This window comes from Lissotriton vulgaris, chromosome 2_1 (genome assembly GCF_964263255.1).
Source record: "Lissotriton vulgaris chromosome 2_1, aLisVul1.2, whole genome shotgun sequence".
NCBI classification, from domain to species: Eukaryota; Metazoa; Chordata; class Amphibia; order Caudata; family Salamandridae; genus Lissotriton; species Lissotriton vulgaris.
Genome location: NC_141687.1, coordinates 2,024,471,244 through 2,024,495,105, shown reverse-complemented (window position 1 = coordinate 2,024,495,105; position 23,862 = coordinate 2,024,471,244). Strand labels below are relative to the sequence as shown.

Genomic DNA, 23,862 nt, shown 5'->3' with positions numbered 1-23,862 from the left:
TCACAAATGACAGGGGAAATCTTTGTAGCCCTTGCTGTTGTTGTACTGATTCGCCTTGAGCGTATCACGGACCCTTACCGACCTTTTTCAGACCCCTGACTGCTCTCACGGACCCGCCCGCCTGTCTCCCGCTGCCCGTCAGCTCTGATTCCAGCTAGAGCGGGGCCGCCGAGAGGAGACCGGCGAGGGGTGAACTACATCCCCCAGAAGCCCTTGCTGGGGTCCGTGTCACCGGGGAGCGCCAGGCGGCGCATAAAAAGCGCATCAGATCAGTCTCGCGGGACGCCGGGCGAAGCCCACGCAAAGGGCGGGCCCTCAGCGGCCAGAGGAGGCTGGGCTGGGCCTCCCCTCTTTCTCCACCCGCACAATCGTCCAGGTAACCATCTATTGTTTGCTCTGTGTACTTCACCCTTTATTCTGTGTGGGCAACCTCAGGACTTAACTTCGTACTGTTACTCTGCATTCTTGACTTCACACAGTATGAGGAAGGGTTTGAAAACCGGAAGAATGCCTACCCTATGATCGAAAACTAAACAAAAGGAGCCTACCGCTCAACCGGTCCACACCCTTACTGCAATTGACATTATGTTACAACAGACTATAGGAGTAGTATCTTCTGCTATAGCCAACACAGAAAGGAGGCTATCTTTACCGCCGACAATACTTGTGCACGACTCCCAGGAGGTAGCAGCTGATCCCCTGGCCCCATCTCTAGATGCTACTGATGAATTGGACTTAAGTCTTGGTGTTACTGCTTCCTTCGCTGAGCTCCCTTGTGGCCAGCCTTCTACTGAGCTACTAGGGAACTCACAAAATACCCAGCCCGACTCAAGTCCTACAAGGGATGGTGGGATGGCAAGCAACATAGCGCCAGGAAATGGGAGTGTAGGTACTACAAGCAGCGTACATAGGAAAAAGAAAATGACTAAGGCTAATACACGGAATCACAACTTAGTGACCCTAACTCCTAATTCCTCACCAGGTATACCGTGTTGGGTAGCAAACATGGTAGCTGATCTCAAAGCAGATCTTGAAGACACGATTATTGCCCACATTAAGCCTCTTATGTCAAAAATTGACAGATTGACATCATTAATAAACACCAAAGGGATTGGTTCTAACAAGTCTGGGGGAAAAGCGGGCATACCATGTCAAGGGGGCTCTAAAGGGGGGTCATTGGGTGGAACCACCAGCAAACCTCCAAAAGATGCTTCTACCCAGCCTAATCTGCTCCCAGTAAATACAGCTACAGCTACGCAACATCCTATCCAAACTGGTAAAAAAGACGCTGCCGTTTCATCCTCTAATACTGCTGGTTCTATTTTGCAGACCCAGAAGGATATAGGAACCGGAAAATCCCCCAATCAAGTAGTTAAGGATGTCCAAAATACTAGCAAATGCACAAAATTAGCCTCTTCTCAAACTAAAAACCAAGAGGCAAAGTCAAGACCGGTTCGTTTCAAGACTATCAACTTGCCACCTGAAGCTTCACCCTTTGTGGTTGTGTTAACGGGTGTACCACCATTGAAAGAGGGAAGAAGGGAAACTTTTGTTGAGCTAAGAAACAAATGCGCCCAATGGCTACAGCTAAATAGACCCTTAGCCCCACATATGTCCGGGGAAATACTTGCAGTTAGAAGAGGAGAGTGGATAGGCAGAAACACTAAAACAATAGCAGGGGATGTTATAACCATCACTTTTAGGAATACAGAGGTAGTGAATTACATATGCAATATGCCCACTAGTGGAGTAAACACCCAAATCCACCCACTCCATCTTTCCTACTTCTACCCATTGCCATCTAGACAACATATCCTGAGATCCAGTTTTCCAACAAACAGGGCTTATCTACAAGCTCCCCAGCAGTTTTTCCACCAGTGGCAGTCTCCTTGGCAAGGTCCTCCTGAAATCGACCCATTTTTATCCCAGTTTGCACACTGGAACAGGTTCTGCGCCCTTGACGAGGTCGATTGACTTACTTTTGAGGGAACCAGTGGCCCACCCCTGGTCTTGAAACGGGGGGGAGGAGGAGCACACGGTGACTGTATTGCAAGCCCTGTGTTCTAATCCTCCCTCCGCGATAGTCCCTAGAAAAATCCAGCCAATATCTCCTATAGAGTCAAGTGAGTGCTTGGGACCCCAAAACAACAGCGACACCAATGGTAACCCCGACAAGGGATCAATAAAAATCCTTAGCTGGAACCTTGCAGGTATCCACAGGAAACTGGGTTTGCCTGAATGGAACGACTTAGTTGAAGCGCACAAAATTTGTTTGTTCCAGGAGACCTGGAGTGTTGAACCGCTCCATCGGGTTGGATTTGTAACACATTTTGTGCCTGCTGAAAAAGCTATAAACGGGAAGGGACGTCCCTCAGGGGGTCTCCTTATCTGGGTAAGCATTTCCCTTAACTGCTGTATAACATCTAAGCAGGTTAACAGCCCAGATATATTAGGAATCCTACTGAAAAACCCTAGTAGGGGCCTATCTCTTGTCCTATACAATGTCTATGCTAGAGGCACGAAAAATGGGTCTACGTCATTGGTAGTATCTAACCTTGAAGTACAACTCAGAGACCATGCTGAAGGGGACCACATTTTAGTAGCGGGCGATTTTAATTGTACCCATGAGCCACTCCCTATGGAGGATATTTCAGATTTAGGTGAGGATGTATCAGCAGATGGGGTGTTCCAGCATTAACTATCCCCCCGATAAAAAGATGGACCCGTAGTGCAATCCAGCTAAATGCGCTGACATTAGAGTTTGGTTTAAGAGCCACAAACGGTCGCACAATTTCAGACCGCCTGGGTGCTCCTACATTCAACAGAGTTAATCATACCTCAAGGATTGACTATATTCTGTTGGATTTAAAACTCTGGGGATTGGTACAGGATATGGAAGTTCTACCTACTGTGGAAAGCGACTATAATTTGCTTTCTCTATCTTTAACCAAACCTTGGTCCAGCAAAGCATTCGTAGCCCCATCTAAACAAACACACAAAACCACAGTCTCTTCGTGTGGAAGACGCCTAAAGTGGAATAAAATCTCTACCGATGCTGCCAAACTTTCCACTATAAATGAAATACTTATGGCCTCAAAAATGGAATTAGATACTACCAATTCGGCCTTGTCAGCTGAAAAGGCAACATCCATCTTTGAGGCAGCTGTTAAGTCTATAGGAGAAGTATTCCGGGAAAAGGTCTCTGCAGGGAGGAACTTGCCCCATTGTAAACCCAGGGGAAAGCATGATTGGTATAAATCATCATGCAGACGAGCAAAGTCTCTTTTAATAAAGGCCGTTAAAGGCAAATCCCAACCCTTGATTCAGATAGCCAGGAAAGAGCATAAGAGAACACTGGCACATGCAAAAAATGAGTGGGAAGAGGAGTACTGGCACCCTCTTAAAGAGGCCAGCTTTAAAAAAGACCCAAAATGTTTCTGGGATACAATCAGAGCCAGAAATAGACCAGACAGTGATCTTATAACATGCAATATTTCAAGTCAGGCGTGGGTCAACCATTTTTCAAAGCTATATACCCGCCAAGATGGCCCTAATAACACTGATGCTTCCAATATTGTTGAGGGGTGGGAAAAGGCCTTAACTATGATCCAATTAGATTGGGAGACCCACTTCGAAAAATTTGATTTTACAATAAAAGAAGTGGAGTATGCCATAAGTACCATCATGCCCCAGAAAGTGGCTGGGCCGGATGGCATTCCTGGGGACTTGCTGGGATCAGATATCCCGAATTGGGGAAAGTTCATCCACTGCCTACTCGCTGCCATCTGCAGGGGTGCTCCGATTCCCTTATCTTGGAAAGGGGCGGAGGTTGTTCCTATTTTTAAAAAAGGCGCTAGAGATGACCCGTCTAACTATAGACCTATTAGTCTGTTAGACATTAGCCAAAAAGTAGTCCGCAAGGTCCTATTGGTCAGAATATTGGATTGGATAGATGAAAACAAAATCCTTTCTGACTACCAGGCAGGATTCAGAGTAGGTACTGGTACAATTGAACAAGCGTTCAGGTTGATGATGGTGTATTGGAAAGTGGTGGTCATAGGCAAAGGCAGTCTTTATCTCGCGTTTATCGATTTAAAGACTGCCTTTGACCTTGTACCGAGGGAGACCCTTTGGAAGGTTCTGGCCGACATGGGGCTACCACATTACATACTTTCGTTACTTGTCAGGCTCCATGAAAATAGTTTTGCCCAGATAAGGTGGGGCCCAGAGGGTGAAAAAACTAACAGTATCCCGGTCGAGAGAGGGGTTCGCCAGGGATGTGTGTTAGCTCCCACTCTCTTTTCTCTTTATATCAATGGGGTGGTCGAGCACCTTAGGAAACATCCTTCAGATGAACCATCCCTGGCTGGAGAGCGTATACCTACCCTTCCCTTTGCCGACGATACGCTTTTGATATCGAAAAACCCAATAGGCCTCCAAAAACATCTGAACAATTTTCAGTCCTTTTGTTCTGAACGGGGCCTGGTAATTAATACTGATACGAAATACCTTGTGTTGAACCCCCCAAAAAAACAGTATGCCCCCCCACTTTGAATGCAGTACCTCTAGGGAGGGTAGAAGTATTCGACTATCTAAGCATTCGTCTGTCTCATAAAATGCAATGGGCCCCACATCTCAACAAAATGCTATTAACCCACAAGAGATTAACAGGAGCCCTCCTGAAAGAACAAAGTTCCTGTGTATAGCTGCTGTTCTCGAAATCTACACAGCCAAAGGAGTTAGTTATGCTCTTTATGGGGCAGAATTATGGGGCTCATGTATTACTAACGAATTACCAAGATCCGAAAGGAAATTTTGCAGGGCCATTATGTCACTCCCGCAAGGTACTCCTATGATCCCACTAATGCTCGATCTAGGATGTCGTCCCATTGATGACCTAGCAAAGCTTCGGCCCCTTTTGCTATGGGCACGTCTGTGGCGAGTTCAGGAACTTGGAAAATACACGCAAGGCCTCTCAGAAATAATGTCACTACCAGGGTGGCATAAAATTAAATGGCTGAGAGACATGAAAACTTTGCTATCTAACTTGGGTCTAAATGAAGCTTGGACAAACAGATCCTTTCCCCCCTAAGGCAACCCTCAAGAATCTTTATTGGAACTGGATTGTGACACAACGGAATACTAACGGTTCACTGGGCAGACTCACTGAGGATTTCCTGAAATTTAAGGACCTACCAATACGGGAACTCTATTTAGATACTATTGAGAAACCTTTTGATAGGGCCCTTTACTTTAAATTTAGAGCAGGAACTCTCCCTTTGCACGCCTTCACATCACAGTGGAAACCACCTGCACAAACTACAGAGTTCTGCCCAGTATGCACAGACAGACCAGAGACAGTGGCACATTTCATGTTTGAATGTGGAGAGTATGCCTTACCGAGGAAGAAATGGCTTAAACATTTATGCTGTCAGTTGGGTACTAGGCGTCATGTGGAGGCATTACGCATACTAATGTCTGATAGCTGCACCTCGTATGCTTGCACTCTCGCTAATTTTTTATCATGGGCTTGGTCCATCAGAGCTAAAAGGCTTAAATTAATAGTTTAATCCCTTTTTAAATCATTTATGAAATGCTTCTTTTTAACGTATACTGAAACTTTTTAAACTGTTTGTTTCCAAACCCTTTGTATTTTGATTTTTTGCTTTTTAAATGAATTGATGTATTTTAAGTGAAGCTTTTTTGATAATTTTTATCGAAATAAAGCCTTTTTGACTTGACTTGACTTGACTTGACAGCCTAAAAGATTTAATCAGATGAGCAAGTTGGGTGACCTATAAATTGAACAATGTCTTACCAAGGGAAATTCTGTCAGACGCAATAAGTCAGTAATTTGAAGGTGCATTGGAAGGAGCATTGTTAACAGCCTTCGGTCATTTGTTTAAAAAGGACAGACGCTAGTGCAGAGCCTTGCTATGGGCATTGCCTCCTACAATTTGGAAATAAGGATGGCATAGGACACCAGGTAAAGGCTGACGGAAGAATGAGAAGAATAAGGCCTGCAGATCCTTCTTCATCTAAGATCATTTTTAGTTCATTCATGACTGAAAGTCTCTAATGCCTGCCTGGGCATGAACAAGGAGCAGATTAGAATAAATAAAGGAAAAGAGTTGCAACTACACCACTCTCAGCTGACGTAGCCAGCTGCGGCCCTTGCAGGTAAGAGTGGTAGGTGGCGGGTAATTAAGGACTAACTAATAATGTTACCTACAGCTATTCCTTATATTCTGTAACAGACCCAATAAAAAGAAGGATCTACGACAGGAGGATGAGAATTCCTGTCGACCAGTATGACCCCACATTCTCTATGGTCAGAACTAGCCTCAGAGCTTTAAGCAGCACAGGAGTGTAAGTGGAGCGTATGGGAATGCTATGTTTTTAGTCCATTATCTCTTTTGCTTAAAAAAAATGGGAGGCTTCGAGGGTTTTTTGTAATTTAAGGGATTGGCATCCAAACCCAACCTGAAATGAAGTGTATTTAGGATAGATGTATATTCGACAGCTTTGTGATTGTAATGCTTGCTGGACTTAAAGTATACCGTTTTTTTTTAACAATGAATGGTTCTTAATTATATGAGATTATGCATAGTTGATTCTTCTGGCTGGTATTTGTTTTTTCTCTGTATAGATATAATCTCTATAATGTGGAGAAAGGTGACCCTTTATAATTTCTTGTCCTGAAGAAGGTGGTTTCTGTTTATAAAGTTAATATACCACTGAAACGCTTCGACGCTTGTGCCAACTAGGAATCCAAACAAACAAGGGACATTTTAGATAAGAAAGAAACCTTTCTACTAAAGACCCCTTGTATATTATATATTGTATTTGGATCATATTAATTTTGAACAGACATTTATGACTATTTTCTCTTTTGGGTCTATGTTTTCTAGTAATTTAATATGTTGCCAAATGATACTGTACTGTATGAACTGTGATTTTTAATTTATTGTCTTTATCTACGGATTTTTCCGAGATTTTCAACATGTATATGAGAGGAGAAAAACTATTTTTAAATAAAACTATGTAAGCATTACGTTTCTGTTTGGGGTTTAATTTGTGTGCCAATGACAAAAAGTATTGGACAGTTTTGCGATGAATAGGGGTAACATAGAACCGATTGGGTAAATATTTCTAGAGTGGAAGTGTATGTGATTTATCTCCAGGGATCAATTTCTTTTCTTAATGTGCTGATGAGAGATCCGAAAGGCCCTGGCATCAGATGGCCCCTAGATTCTCCTGATAGTTCCAAGTGGGAACTCAAAGAAGAGGGATGAGGGGCTTTTTTAGAGGTTCAGCATACATGCCCCAACAATTATAGGTACAGAGAGGTATGCAGTTCCTAACTGGTTCGGGGGGACAAGAGAGCTAGGTGGTCATAAGTCCTCACTGGTTACAGGAGGAACAGGGAATTCCTCTTGTTGGAATTAGGGCCCTCATTCACCCGGCTGGATGTCATGCTTCATCATAGGCCATGCTTCTTATCAGGTTAACGCTGCAATACCTGATGGGCTTCCTAAAAGGGGCTCTTTGGCGGAGATCTTTTATTCCAAATAGGTGCAGTGGGGATGAGGTACCTATGTGTGTAGATGGAAGGAATGCAGGTAAATGAATCAAGGAAAATTAAAACAGGAATTAAAAGTACCAGAGAGAACAATTTTAATCAATAGGGCTTCCAACCTGATTAAAAAAGAGGTGGCACACTTCTGAAGTGATGTTTCAGAATTGGCGCTCGGTCAAGTGGTCAACATGTTTCTCGCCTAATCGTCCTCAGTTCTAGCAGCGATTTGTCAGAACCAATATAGACAAATTAAAACAATCTACGCTGCAGGTGGTTGTTTGGTGATGTATCCCTGATAAACCAACCTAAAAACCTATAGTATGGTACCTGTAATTAGATGACCAACCTAATAAGATAAACAACAAGTATTAGACAAGGAAGCCATTAATACAGTGCAATACAATCCAAAGCACATTTGTCCTCATAAAATCTGACATGCTCAAATCACACAGTGGTGAAAATTAAAAACCAATTAAAAGCAAAGTGAGAGCCACGTGAGTGTCGAACATTGTGGTGATATATTGGCTCTTGAATGAGTATGGTGGAACACCCACCATGGTAGCAGAAAGAATTAACTCCCCCCTAATCTGGTCGGTAATATTCAACATCGACGCCCATCAGGACTGACACTTGGAATTACCTAGTGTCCTGGGAGGATTCACAAAAGACAATGTTTGAGGACCCACTCTATTAAACAATTATGAAAAGAAAATGAAATGCTGGAGCTGGGGAGAAGACGACCTAGCAAGTGCCTTGTTTGTTTAAAGCGAAGACATAAAGAAAAGTGTAAGTTAGAGTGTGTTCTCACGTTTGCTCGTTGACCAAAATGTCGGCAGACCTACCCACTCGCTGCCGGGACCGGGAGGTAGTGAGCTGATGCTGGGAGTTCCTAAATACTACCCATGGTTCGACGCGAAGGGGCAGGGAGACTGATGGGTGCTGTTCATGAATACAAAACTCCGCCATCTTGAAGAGATTTGGCGTAAATTGGCGTGAATGGTGAAACACACCGAGTATGTTAGTTGCTCGTATCTGTGTCTAAAGGTGTTTTGATCCACAAATGGGACCATCGCCGCCTTGTAGAGGCGTAAACTGTGTAGCACATAGAGGATGTTAATTCCTCGTATCTTTGTGTGAAAGTGTCGACTGGGTCACATTGTGGGTTATGTTATGGTAAACTGTGGATCCGGTGGCGTAATATGTAATAATGTCACTGTGGGTCTATTATAAGAGACATTGTTTGTTAGGCCAACCCCTCCTAGTACATGGTGTGATATAATAGCCAACTTGGAAGTACATTGACTAGGGTATTAAGAATCAAAATAGGTCTTATGACAAAAGGGCAGTTACTCAAAGGCTAAGGTGCCCTATGTTGTTACATAGTCAAAGTCAGATAGTCTTCTATAGCGCAAAATGTCACTGTTAGGTCTCAGGGTGCTTGCAGACACAGTAAGGCTCACTGGCTCGCTGTTAGTTGGGAAATAGCCAGGTTTTTAATTCCTTACAATAGGAAATATGATCTGAGCTGGACGAGAAATGTGGGGGAAGCTTGTTCCTAAGATGGGGGGGCGAGATAAGAAAAAGACTGACCACCCTGTCTCGCGGAGTGCACTCTTAGAGGTGTTAAAAGAAATTTAGAGCTAGAAATCAAGATTCTGGTAGGCTGGTATTCACTCAGCTTTTTGCCTAGGTACCCTGGGCCAATGTGATAGAGACTCTTATGTATAAGGCAGAGAGTCTTACATTTGCCTCTCAGCCTTATTGGTAGCCAGTGGAGGGATTTCAAATTGGCACAGGAGAGTCAGCTGTCTAAGGTATAAGATGGGATCAAAGAGGCATTGTGAGAAAAGCGACAGTTACTCAAAGATTGTTTCATCTGTTGAGTTCACTCCATGGGATTTCCTCATTGAACCCCGGTTTGTCTGTTGAGAGGCGATAAACCCATCTTTGTTCTTTCCTGAAAAGAGACCCTTTACTAATTTTTGGATATGCCTCAAGTACAACCCAACGCAGAGTGTCTGGTGTATGTTTAGCTGGTTGAAATGCGTGACCATTTTGGTATTCAATTTATGGCACCTACTGTTGCCCCGATGTTCTGTGATCCATGTCTTTACCATTCTTGTTATCATACCTATGTATCTTAAGCTGCATGGGCATGTGATCATATAGATGCATTTAGAAGTGTTGCTGTTAGTGTGTGTCCTTAATTCCCATCTGAATGAGTAGGAGAATTTGATTTCTTTTGTAACCTCGGTCAGTGTAGACTGCACAAGATACACATGGGAAGTGTTCTTTGACAGGGGGGAGATCCCATAGTTGTCATTGTGGGTCCATAGAAGTGGGTATAGGCCTGGTGTGAATTAACATATCCTTCACATTTTTGGTACGCTTAAATGCAAATCTTGGGGTTTGCAGATCTAACGTGCCTGTTTGTAGGATACCCCAGTGATTTTGGATGATATTACGAATTCTATTAGAATCTGGGGTGTCTTTTGTTTGTTTTTGTTTTGTCTCTAGTAAAGCCTCTGGGTTGTTATTCCTAGCTCTTTTATTTGAGAGAGCAATGCTACGGTGAGGATATTCAGGCTGGCTCAAGTTGTTTGCGAGTTGTTCTGCCTTGACTTTGTAGTTCTCTAAAGAGCTGCATTTTTTTCTTAATCTTGGAAATTGGCCAAATGGAAAGTTCTCTTTAGTCCTCTTGGGTGGTGGATACTAAACAAGAGGAGACTGTTGCAGTCTGTTGGTTTTTTGCAGTGTGCTGTACATATAACCAGAATTAATAACTGTCCCTTACCCACCAAGTTCTCCGGTCCAACTTTTCAGGTATTAAGGTATTATAGATTATCAAGACCACTCGTTTAGGCAGTGCCTCTAATAGTTTTGTGTGATCTAGAGGTGCTCCATCTAGGATTTTGCATCCTTTGGGACATATCAGATTGTATTTTTGCTGCATAAACATTTAGGATGTTTTACCTTATGTGCAGGGTTACCACCTGATTGAAGAGGCTGGGATAGTGTCTGCCTCCAGAGCAGTCTCCATCTACTAGATTGTTGACCATGGAAAAGGCACTCTATATATGTTTTGTGGAAGATTCTACTTTCTCTTGCCAGTAGGTAATCTTGGCTGCCCAGATCTCCTGGCCATCTTCCTTGTCCTTTTCCACCATTTTAACTTTGTTTCGGAATGTTTTAAACTTAGGGCGTGAATTGGGTTACATCTCATTGCTATTGTATCTCATGCCTTCATACCACAAAATAAAGGGCAGTTGAGCTGGTCAACTCTGCTGTTGAAGAAGTGACTACTGTTTGGCTACATTTTTCAACAAGGACAGAGGATTGAGTAGAGGCCTTGTTACTTTTTATTTTTCCATATTGTTTTTTGTCTGACGTGACCTGTAATACCTCCATAAGAGAAGATGAGCAGAAGGTTACAGCTTTGGTTGGAGTAGTAGATTGGGGGTGGAGGGGCTGTTGAATATCCATTATGTCTTATGACTAACAAAAAGATGTGCACCAAGCACACAGTTTGGAAACTACTGACTGATACACAATGGTGGGGGTGGTACCAGAGGGCGGAGGGCATCGTGCTGCGGAAGGGGATTTCTGATCGGTGACAGCTTTGTTCTTGCGGTTGAGGGGCTGGAGTTCCAGGGGCCAGAGGGGTGCAGGCGCTGTGACACTGTCTTTGTCAGTTTAGGTGGGGCCTTTCTGGGGAGGAGGATTGGGCCTGAGTGGGAAACACGGGATGGGCGGGCAGGTGGACCGGGCTGCCGGGATGGGGTCGGTGTGTCGGGGGAGATGCTGAATGGGGAGGTGAAACGTCCTGCAGTGATGAAGGTGGAGGTGGACATTTGCAGGCGACCTGATTTTGCATCAACGGCCCTTGATGGTGATTTGTGGCGCCTGAGAGCCACCTCCGGTTCAGCGCTGCTGGCACGGGTGGGAAGGTGGAAGCTCATGGCTAGTGGCCGCGTTCTCCAAGTTGCACATGATATTGGAAGATATCTCAGTGGGTTGGTGTGCCTGCTGCTAAGAGTTGTGTGGAGCCTGTGGGTTGGAGCCATTTTGGAGGGATTGGCCCTGGATTAAAATGCAGGCGGTGGACATTTGCTTCCATGGTTTGTGGTTTGGGCGTGGTGCTTGCCTGTGTCTGCTGCTGTTGGTCATTGACATGACATTTGCTATTTGTTTTGTTCATTTCCTCCTTGTGTGGACCAAGTGGTGTGTGCTCCCCTCTGGGTGTGGACACCACCACCCACTCACTGATCTTCGTTTCCTTGCATGCCCGTGGCTGCTGGGCTTTGTCTTTGTTTTCCTGGTTTTCTGTTTTGCAAATTTTGGGTGGAGTGGGCCTGTGCAGTCACAGTGGTTGCTTTACAGTCTTTTGTCTGGTCCTGTGCACTCGGGCACGTCCAGCGCTTCCCTCGTGGTGTGCTCCACGGATTGTTTTGAGCCGGGCTCTTGTTGGAGTTTGCACTGTGTCACCCTAGTGGTCCATCGATGTATTTGTCTGGTTTGTGTCACTGCTTTGGGTGTCCATTTTGAACAAGCCAGGTTTTGTGTGCATCCCTGACTGGACTGATGCGGAGCAGGTGGACTGCTGTGGCATCGTGGATTGAAATGTGCATTCGTTAGTGCGGTGCAGTTTGCTTGTTGAATCGTGGGATGGTTTGCAGCGTTGGGGTCGGCCTTTCAATCGGGCAGCGGTTGGTCCTTGGTTGGACTTGGTGCGAGCAGCACTGTGCTCGCTTGGATGTCGAAGTTGATCTTCGAGTCTCTTTGGCTGCCTGCTCTGTATTCTCAGTGGAGATGATTTGGCAGTGCTTATGGTGGGCGGGGCATGGTGGGACACTAGTGGCAGGAGGCGATCGATCGCTGCAGTGATCAGAACAGCAGGACTTTGGGTGCTGAGGCAGCGGGGAGGGGCCTGCTCCAGATTCTGGGTCTGTCCATGCACACCACGGTGCTGCCAGTGCACATTCTGGATCTGCCGGTGCATTACGGGGGGCTTCCAGTGCATCTGGGATGGCAGTGCTGGTCGTGGTGCTATCAGGGCTAATGCATGCAGGGGAGCCATTGGTGTGCGTTCCGGTTCTTCCAGTGCATCCAAGGAGTGTGGGGGTTGCTTTGCCCTGCCCTCTACATGATCCTAGTGCCCCTTGTTTGGTGGGGTGCAGCCATGTGCCACTTCATTCTGCACGTGTCCATTGTGCTTTGCCGCCACAGAGTGTGGGGCGCACAGTGGCTGCACTCTTGCACCTAGCGTTCTTGAGAGGGATGCTAGTGATAGTTGTTTCTTTCGACCCCCGCCCATCTCCCCCTCCATTTGTTTGCCGGGAATGAGTCCCACATCTATGGTTGTTATGCCTTCGTCTGCTTCAGCCCAGTTGTTTTCGGGGAGAGAGATGGAGGTGCTCCAGAGGCTTGGCTTGCATCCTCCCACCCACCAAGAAGGTGGGAGATGGTGTGGAGCCGCTGCTGGTAGGGAGTGGATCAGGGGGGCCGCGGGTCAGAAAAGTTTGGGAACCACTGATCTAGGTCATAACCCACATTGTAACTGTGCAGGTATGCTACGACCAATGCTGGTGGTGGATCCCACTTGTAGGGCTCTGATGTCCAACTCTTTGAGATTGAGCTCTTGGGTTAGTTTCCTTTCCCTTCTCCTCTAAAGTTTGCTCTTTCTCAAACTGCATCTTGGCCAGCTCTACCTTTGGTTTTCTCTTCTTCCTTTTGTGCTCCAGCTCCTCTGGGAAATACAACAAGTTCAAGTTCAAAAATTTGTATAGCGCACTACTCACCCAGGGGGTCTCAAGGCGCTTGAGGGAGGGGGGTACTTTACTTATCGAATATCCAAGTTTTTAGTTGCTTTCTGAAGGAGAGGTGGTTCTGTGTAAGGCTACTTCTTTCATTCCTTCATGTAAGTTGGTTTTGGCGGTGTTTGGGTCTTTGGTGAGGGAGAAGATCAGCTGGGTGTCGTCTGCGTAGGAGATGATGTTGAGGTTGTGTTGGCGCGCGATGGATGCGAGGGGACTCATGTATACGTTGAAGAGGGTGGGACTGAGTGATGATCCTTGTGGTACGCCGCAGATGACTTCGGTAGCCTCTGATCGAAAAGGGGGGAGGCAGACTCTCTGGGTTCTTCCGGCGAAGAACGAGATGATCCAGTCTAATGCTTTTCCTTGTATTCCGACGTTGCTGAGGCGTTGTATGAGGGTGCTATGACAGACTGTGTCGAAGGCTGCGGAGAGGTCAAGAAGGATGAGGGCAACTGTTTCTCCGTTGTCCAGTAGTGTTCGAATGTCATCGGTTGCTGCGATGAGGGTGGTTTCGGTGCTGAGTTTGGCTCGGAAGCCGGACAGTGAGGGGTCGAGGGATTTGTTGGATTCGAGGAAGGCAGCGAGCTGACTGTTGACGGCTTTCTCAATGACTTTGGCCGGGAATGGGAGGAGCGAGATGGGGCGGTAGTTCTTAAGTTCAGTGGGGTCTGCTGTGGGTTTCTTCAGAAGAGCGCTGAGTTCGGCATGTTTCCAGCTTTCCGGGAAGGTAGCGGAGTTGAGGGAGCAGTTAATGATGTCTCGGAGATGGGGTGTGATAATGGAGTCTGCTTTGTTGAAGATGTGGTGGGGAAGTAGGTCGGTTGGCGATCCTGAGTGGATGGAGTTCATCAGGCGGATGGTGTCTTCAGTGGTGATTGGGGTCCAGGCGCAAAGGTTGTTAGAGGGGGGATTTGGTTCGGAGGTGGGTGTCGTGGACTGGTTTCCGGAATAGTTTTCAAAGCTGTTATGTATGTTGGCGATTTTGTTGTGGAAGAATGAGGCTAGGGAGTCGCAGAGGTCTTGGGAAGGAGTGATGTCGTTCGTGCCGGCGGTGGGGTTGGTGAATTCTTTGACGATGTTGAATAGTTCCTTGCTGTTGTGGGCGTTGTTGTCAAGTCGATCCTTGAATGCTGATTTCTTGGTGGATCGGATCAGTTGGTGGTGTTTGCGGGTGGCGTTCTTGAAGGTGGCCAGGTTGTCAGTGGTTGGGTTTTTTCTCCAGGCTTTCTCGAGGGTGCGACAGAACTTCTTGGATTTTTTAAGCTCATCGTTGAACCAGGGGGCTTTTTTGCTACCTTGCTTGATTTGATGGTTTTTCAAGGGTGCTAGTTCATCGGCGCTGTGGGTGATCCATTGTGTGAGGTTGGTGGCTGCTTGGTTTGGGTCCGATGATTTGACAGGAGGGTTTTGGTGAAGCGATGTGAGGAGCTGGTCGGTGGTAATTTTTTTGTTTTTGTTCCAGTTTCTTCGGGGAATTGGTTGTGGGAGGTTGTGGGTCGTGGTCTTTTTGTAGTTGAAGTGAACGCAGCTGTGGTCCGTCCAATGGAGAACTGTGGTGTGGTTGAAGGAGATGTGCTTGCTGGAGGTGAAGATTGGGTCGAGAGTGTGTCCGGCATAGTGGGTGGGGGTGTCAACGAGTCACAGTTATGGGTTTAATCCATCGTTCTGTTGCTCACTACGCCACCTCAGGTTGGACAAAGCCATATGCAAATCAGTCTTGACCCTGTTCCTCATGGCAACAGTCCAGCCCGAACTGCCATGTCAGTTCCTCCCTGGATCTGGAAACAAGCATTCTGGGACCAATTTTGGGGTTTCAGTTTTCATCAGCCATGCTAGCTTGAATCCAGTGGCACAGCTAGCAAAGAACTCACGTCTGGGCGTGCCCTTGGCCACTAAGGGCAAACATAGCAAACACAACAAGATGATGGCTGGCATGCTGAAACTTTTCAACCACTCACCCCATGTCACAGATCTGGGTTTAATCTATTGTTCTTCTGCCCACTATGCCACCCCAGTTTGGACCCAGCCATATGCAAATCAGTCTTGACCCTTTTCCTCATGGGAACGGTCCAGGCCCAAACTGCCAGGCCATGTCCTCCCTGAACTGGGTACAAGAATTTTGGGAACGGTTTCGAGGTTTCACCCATCATCAGCCCGGCTAGCTTGGCCACTTGGGAAGAACATAGCAAACACAACAAGATGATAAATTGAGTGCTGAAACTATTCAACCACTCACCCACAGTCACAGATATGGGTTTAATCCATCATTCCTTTGTCCACTATGCCACCCCACTTTGGACCCAGCACCTCTCGGGTCAGGCTCCTGGATGAGGTAATGCTCTCTGCCTTGGTAGGGCCCACTACTCTTGCCAAGTTCTTGGAGTCCTGGCCTGCAGACAGTCCCAGATCCTCCTGGTTTAGTTTCTCATCCTCATCCAGAATCTCACACTCCTTCCCTTGGACCACAGGCCCTGCATCCCTTGCTTCCATGTAGTCCCTCAGCTCTTTTTGCAACTCCACTTTTCTGGTGAAGCCCCTCATAGAGATCTGAAACTCCTGGCAGAACATCTGGAGCTGGGCCACTTTGTAACTCTTTGTTTGGCCAGCTTCAACTCCAGTTTTGCAGATGCAGGTACAGGTGTAGGCGCAACTGTAGCTGTTGGCTCACCTGTGAGAGACATGATTTTTAAGTAAAAGAAAAAATGGCAATTAGGGAGAATAGAAAAATTGAAAAATGCCACTAAGCACAGATGATCATCAAGGAGAATGGTTCGAAATTGGTCTTAACTATGAAGTTGTAGTGACCACTGAATTACTATATGGTATTGCACTAACACAAGACCTATCCTTACCGCTCCTCACCAATGTTAGAAGGGGGTCTCTAGTTGACAGAGGTTTGCACACTGTCCAAGTAGGGAACACTACTCTAGTCAGAGCAAATCAGATACACACACTAAATTAACCTGTACTCACCCTCTGGTAGCTTGGCACAGAGAAGTCAGGCTTAACGTGAGAGGCAATATGTAGATTATTTGTAGAAATTTACTGCAGAACCCACCGCTGAGGCCCAGGACTAGAGGGGGCACCTCAGGCATGTCCAGCTGCACAAGCTACACCCCTCAAGAAAGGCAGAACAGGCGGACATACCACGGCGAGATATCAAGTGTTAAAGGCATTAATCCTCCAGTTGGTAAACCTCCATAACCCCCTTATGTTGACCAACCTATCCTTCCCCCGCCCTCCCCCCCCACCTGACTTCTCCCCATCAAGTCTATCTTTCTTGGATCCTACTACACTCTTTCAACCAATTCATTGGCTTGTCAAGAGGACGAATGTTAGCATTTATTATAGGCCAATGTTTAACTTGTTTTTCTCTTTTGTAAATAGTAATTTTTCTGTTTCTTTCTTGTGACTAAGAGGTGGGCTTCAGTACAAAAGGGGGTGGTGATGGACAGAGCATCTGAATCAATCAAACACTCACACCCAGTCTAAAGATCTGGGTTTAATCCTTCCCCGTTCTTTAGCCCACTCTTCCACCCCAGTTCAGACATGGCTATATGCAAATCAGTCTGACCCTGTGCCTCATGGGAACAGTCCAGCCCGAACTGCCAAGCCATGTCTTCCCTGGACCGGAAACAAGCTTCAGAGGACCGGTTTTTGGCATTCCAGCCGTCTTCAGCCCGGCTTGCTTGAATCCAGTGCAAAGTGAGCAAGGGACTCACGTCTGAGCATACCCTGCCACACTTATGGCGGCCAAAAGCGGTACAAAAGGGGGTGGTGATGGACCGAACATCTCAATCAATCAAACACTCACACCCAGTCAAATGATCTGGGTATAATCCATCACCGTTCTTTAGCCCACTCTGCCACCCCAGTTCAGACACGGCTACATGCAAATCAGTCTGACCCTGTCCAGTCCAGCCCGAACTGCCAAGCCATGTCTTCCCTGGACCGGAAACAAGCTTCCGAGGACCGGTTTCTGGCATTCCAGCCGTCTTCATACTGGGGTGAATGTAAGACATTGTTCTGCATTCTGTCCATCAACTGTGTTTTTTGCAATTTTCGACCCGAGTGGGCTGGGTATGCTCAGACGTGAGTCCCAGGCTCTCCACATCACTGGAGTCAAGCTATCCAGGCTGAAGAAGGCTGTTAGCCAGAAACCGGTCCTTGGATGCTTGATTCCGGTCTAGGAAAGAAATGGCTTGGTAGTTCGGGCTGGACTGTTTCCATGAGGCACAGGGTCAAGGCTGATTTGCATATAGCCAGTGTCTGACCTAGGGTGGTGTGGAGAGCAAAAAACCGATGGATTTAGGCTCAGATCTTTGTACTGGGGTGAATGTAAGACATTGTTCTGCATTCTGTCCATCAACTGTGTTTTTTGCAATTTTCACCCCAAGAGGTGGGTTGGGCATATATTCTGGACTGTTCTATGCCATTTTCCTGTTTTCATTGTAAAGCGCTCTGGCACTTTCTGGTGTATTACACGCTATATAAAGTTGCAAATAAATTCTGCTCAGAATCTAGTGTGCTCGCTCCCTGCCTGCTGTTTCGCCATCATATTCCATTATTTAAAGGCTCCAACAGAAGCAAAATAGAGTAGTCAGTCTAGGCCATTTAAATAATTAAGAGAAGCCAGCACACTATTCTGAAATTCCATAAACTGCACTGGTGACGGTGCTATAAAATTGAATTTCAAAATTGACAACAATTTGAAAGTTGCACTTTGAGCAAACTGACATAGAGCCACTTTATTTTCAGTAATCACATGTAAACTATGCTCTGAATGTCCAGGTCGCATACATAGCACTTATGTATCTGGATAACATAGATTCTGATGCTTTCTTTGATCGTTCATAAAGCTTAGAAACGTGGAAGGGGCACGGAGAATTTCCGAAAGTTATTGCTAAAACACAGTTCAAAAGAACTGGCAAGAGGTAGGATACCTAATGTGTTCATATTAGAACCTGTAATAGAGGATGAATACAGTTTAAATGAGACGGCGGACGGGGGTTTCACATGTAAGTAGGCAGCCACCTCTGTTGTGAGACTCCGGAATCATGAAACAGGGTTTTTACAATTATGCTGGTAAATACATTTAACAAGATGAATGCTGGTACCGATGCTTTGCACTCGATTACCACTCTCTTCTTTGAGACACCCCACACATTTCTAACCCAGGAGATCACCAACGGAGATACATGAAATCTGACTTCTGTAGAGTGACTGTGAGTCCTTCTGCGTGCCAAGAGCTTTCTCATATTTACGGCCGCATCTATTGGTCTTCAGTGACAGACCTCTATTGTGACAGGAAAAACAACTAATTGCATTTGTCGGGCTTGAATTCTTACTGAAGGAACCATGCAGACGTGAATCCTGTAGTTTCAATATATTTAATCCATCATTACTAAATGTTTTCTGCTTATTTACCTACATTTACGGTTAGTCCAACTGACTCTTAGCAAGCAGCCTCCACCCTTGTGATATGACACATTAATTCATTTGACTCCAGTTCTCAAGCAAAATGGCAGTATGCGGCATTCGTTGTCTTTGGTCTTGCCACTGTGGGATAGAGTGTAATCCACCTAGCCCAATTGCCGCAATCAACTTCTGTTTGATATGTCCATCAGTGGAAGATTATCATCCACCATATATTACATTGTTGACTTGCATTAATAATGTTTGTTGCCTCTAAACCTGAGACCTCTTGATCCTTTGGTTTGTGTGTCTGTATCTCTCTGCATGTAGTTCTATTTTACATACTTTGTTCGTTATTTAGAACTGTTTGTTTTCTCTCTAGCGAATTTGGAGAGCTTGCTGTCGAGTTGCTTGACCAGTCTTACAAACAAAATGAAACTATGGCCATGAAGTTGCTAATGTACGAGTTGAAAAACTGGAGTAAATATACCTGCCTTAAGCTTGCTGTGGCTTCAAGACATCGTGCGTTTGTCGGGCACACATGTGCACAAATGTTGTTATCGGATATCTGGATGGGAAGGCTGAAAATGAGGAAAAATTCATGGTACAAGGTATGTTCAAATGAGAACCATTATTACAAATGTGTGATAACGTCTTACTTAGAAAACATTGAAAATTGAAAGCTCATTATTTAGCCTGTCGGGTTATTCAGAAATTAGCAATATACGTGATAAAAAATGCAACGGAATGCAACCAATATTTAGAGTTCCTGTGAGCACTAGTATGAACCTTTTGTAGACTTTAGAGGCGAGGGTCCCCATACATGATACAAGAACCTAGTGCCACATAAGTAGGAGATAAGTTCTTTATTTCATGTTATGTTCTTAGGGTACAGCACCAGCAGGTAGGTCCTGTCAACCGCCCCCCACCAACTATCCCGATCTCTTCGCTTCCACTCCAAACGACACACCAACCTTCTATTACATTATTTACTCTCAACATTCTAGACACCAGTTCAGACATCTACTGGGAAACCCAGAAAACTATGTCTTCCTTTGCTTCAAACCACAAAACAAATAACAGACATCCTTTACATATAACGTACATAGACAATCATTCAAAATCACCCAATCTCCAGCATGTCTAGGTCAAACATATACCAAGCTCTCCAAAACCCATGCAGACACACCAAGACAACATGTAACAGTCACAAAATCTCTGCGGCAGGCCATATTATAAGGCTCCCCACACTCCATGCCAAACAAAGACAAGAGACTGCCACTCCACAGTGATCCCTAGCATGCAAGTCTTGTGACCTCCCAGGGCATGGAACCCTTCGACTTCCCTTTACAACATTTTTTCCCATCAACCCTAAGTCTACACATCTAAGGCAAAAAAAAAAGAAAAGGGAAAGTTTAACCCTACATTATCTTGACTCAAAACTCCCTTGATCCAGATTCCAGCATAAAACTTGACACCCAGACCACACTCATGCAGGATGACCGTATTTTTGTAAACTACAGATTACAAGAAACTCACACCTGCTCCATCTTTCACAAGCAACACATGCATCCTTACAAGGACAACATACTGCTTCACACAGTCATACACAAGCGCAGCCCAGCGTTCCAAAACAATGCACACCCAATCACACTAGCTGGCCAAATCAACAGGACCATGTGCCATGCTGAAGAAAACAGTTCATCGGCATCTAGTACTGTGCCCTATGGAAACTACACCAGAGAAATCAGGACATTTTCCGAATACTGAAATATTTCCAAACAATCAAACACTTACAATTGACACCAGACCACGTCCGCAGGAAATGAAGTACTAACCTAGATTACAATAGAGCTACATTCAACACTACCATTGAAATACAACACAGACCAACTCCATTGCACTCAAACTGAATAAAACACACCTCAAGATAATCACAAACATGGAACTCTCTTGAAAACTCTTTCCATTTGTGCCTCAAAAATCTTCTCATTTATCCTGAAAAACAACTGATCCCAGTGCATACTCAAGTGAAACTTGAGGCTACCGCTCACAGCACCATTCCTGCTTGAAGCTCCATCAGAGTTACGCTTACTGTATTTCCTCCTACTTCCCACTGTCTCCACAGAGAAGTCCTTATAACTGTCTCCATAGCACTGTTCTAAGCTTAGGGCTATTCACTGAGGCACATCTTCTCAGTTAATAACTTCTCTCAGCAGGCTCCTTGTCCTTGCCAGCCCTTGCCCACCCTCCTTACTGTGCTCCTCCTGACTATCAGCTGGAACAAACACCACTTGCTGGTGGATTTGAGGACGAGCACCCCCCAAACTAGTCCCCGATGGCCACAGGGCCATCTTCCTTCTAACAATAGGCCTCCTCCCCTGCAAGAAATGGCACCCAATGGATAATGTCGAAGTTGAAAGGGAGGGTGTTCATTCAAGAATCTGGAGCCACTATGGTAGGAGGTACGTTATTTATTTTAATTTAGGTCCTTAGGTTGCAACAATAGTAGCTAGGCCCTGACAGGGATCAATTGCCCCTTCCCCTCTTCCATTGTCCTACTAACAAGCCTCCACTACAAACAGCACATTCTGTTACATCATCCACTCTCAGCATTTCTGACACAAGCTCAGACCTAAAGAGAATGGGGATACACAGGATACCACCCCTTCCTAGAAAGAAGTACTTGAATGAGAGCTTTTGCCTAAACCACAGCAATTCTGAATAATAGCATTCCTCTCCATTCCCATTTTTACTCCATTTCCAGGTTGACAAATTATGTGCATATGTGTGTGTGTGTGTGTATGTGAGGTTATATTTGATTTCTTGGAAAACTGTTTCATGGAATACCATTACTGAGAAACATTTCACCTAAATGGTTTAATGAAAATTTACACGATGAATGGCATTTACATTTCATAAAAACAAATTCATAGAATATCATTTTTTCCAAAATTAGCTTTTGTATGCTTAACTCAAAGGTATAAATGCAATGGTTGCAGGTCTTACTTTAAGAAAGAATTTTGTCAGAAGAATTTATTTCAGTGCTTTATTTCAGAGAACATTATTTTGCTTTTATATATTTTATCTCGTCAAACAATTGCTTTGGATTGTTTTGATTGTCTGACCCCTCACCACCCCTAAACACCATTGATCTCTGACCTCTAAAGATCTCTCACCACACTTAGACTACACCCATCCCAGACACTAACAAGTCTTTAATATTCCCTAAGCTCCACCCATCGCTAAACACCCCTCACAACACCTCAACTCCACCCATCCCTGACCCCTAAACTCTACCTATCCCTGAACCCTAAAAGCCTTTTTTACCCCTATACCCATCTATGAAATCAAACTTCCGTCACTACCCCTAAACTCCACCTATTCCTGAACCCTAAGACTTTCTGCCCATAAACTCCACTCATCTCTGCCCCATATACTCCACCAATCCCTGAAATCTAGGCACTATTTACCTATAGAATTGTCTATATTAGACTGTGAGGTTGCACGACCACACCGTATAATACACCACTTTCCTCATTATCAGGGGAATTTTTAACTATTGATCTGTACATTTTAGAAATGCCCTTCCTTCCTTCCACTTTGACAATGATAAGCTGTCTCTCTGGTGAGATGAAATCTGATATGACATCAGAGGTGGTGAGATATGGCCTGAGTGCATGTTGAAGCTATAGGTACCTATAGAATTGTCAATGAGAGTTTTTATACATTGGCCCCCCAGGTTCCCTTTATGAATGTCTTGGCCTACTAAACATTTTTCAAATTGGCAATGAGATAATTTATACATTGGCCCTTCAGGTTCCCTCCATAATTGTCTTAGCCACTCCACACCGGGACCTAATTGTTACCTGGCGTAACTGATTCATTGAGCTTAACAACTCAGAATATACATGGATATACTATATACATCTGGCGGTCTCATAACAGCCCATCTACCTATACACGCAACTCCGGGCTATACACTGTAAGATGGCTGCCATCAATTACGTGACTAGCTAGTTACTACACAGAGCACGACTCCGTCTCTAACCAATAATTATTCCGAGGTCTCACTTTAACTACAGAGTTTACCAATCCTACTCTCCGTTATTACTCCCATAAACCCTTTGCAAGGAAATGAACCCCCGGTTAGCGTGATACCAAACTTTAGGTTAGACACTAAAAGATGGCCGCCGCACTAACTTCAAAACCACGTGTAGACTCTAACCTTTATAATCTGCCCCGACCCCTCCTTCCGCCTCCACCCGGATCCAGCGTCGAGGGGTATGCACTAGCAACACAGCTCAGGCACTCCCAAGTAAGTTCCTAAACATAAGCGATGTTACTGCTCCCTCCAGCTAATGTCTCAACTAACAGACCCGCGACTTCGTTTAAACAGGTCTCCTGACATCCAACATGTGTTGTTTAGCTTCAAACCCTATGGCGGGTTCACTCCTCCGGGCTAACTTACCAACGCTTATATTGAATTTCCTTTAGCCTTCACTCAACTCTGACACCCCAGAATATATGATGTTCCCCTGGACACAGGTTTGTCTAATTCCTTAATTATGCCGTTGATCCTCGCCAAAATCCCGAAAGCAAGTAAACATGGCAACGGGTGAATTTGCGAGTGTTTCACTCTGGCAATATATAATGTAGATATACACCTATTACCCCGGCCATACGCCAGTTCTAGTCCGTCTGAAACCCCAATGCAAGTACCGGCTGGTACCTAGTTCACCGAGGTTTTTAACTATTGATGCCACACGTACATCTATCTCCGATCCCTGATATGAATTCTTTGTAATATATGCCACAGCCACTTTCGTGACTTGGAGTGTCCAGGCTATTCCGTTGATAGAAAATGTAGATGCACACATTTTACCTTGGCCATACGCCAGTTCGAGTCCGCCTGGGAACCCCAATGCAAGTGCCGGCTGGTACCAAGTTCTCAAAGGGCTTTAACTATTGATGCCAAACGTACATTTATTCAAATTCCCCGATATGAATTCATTCTTATGTATGTCATAGCCACTTCTGTGACATGGAGTG

The 23,862-nt window shown here is 45.2% G+C and overlaps 1 protein-coding gene across 1 annotated transcript in view; it reads left to right on the top strand.

Annotated features, from left to right (window-relative positions):
• LOC147733673 (transient receptor potential cation channel subfamily M member 7-like) overlaps positions 1–23,862 on the top strand; it is a 1,613,265-nt gene that overhangs the window by 775,027 nt on the left and 814,376 nt on the right. The window contains exon 17 of the mRNA XM_086958251.1: positions 19,193–19,421. Within this exon, the coding sequence (XP_086814377.1) occupies positions 19,193–19,421 (229 nt within the window). The remainder of the gene's footprint in view (positions 1–19,192; positions 19,422–23,862) is intronic.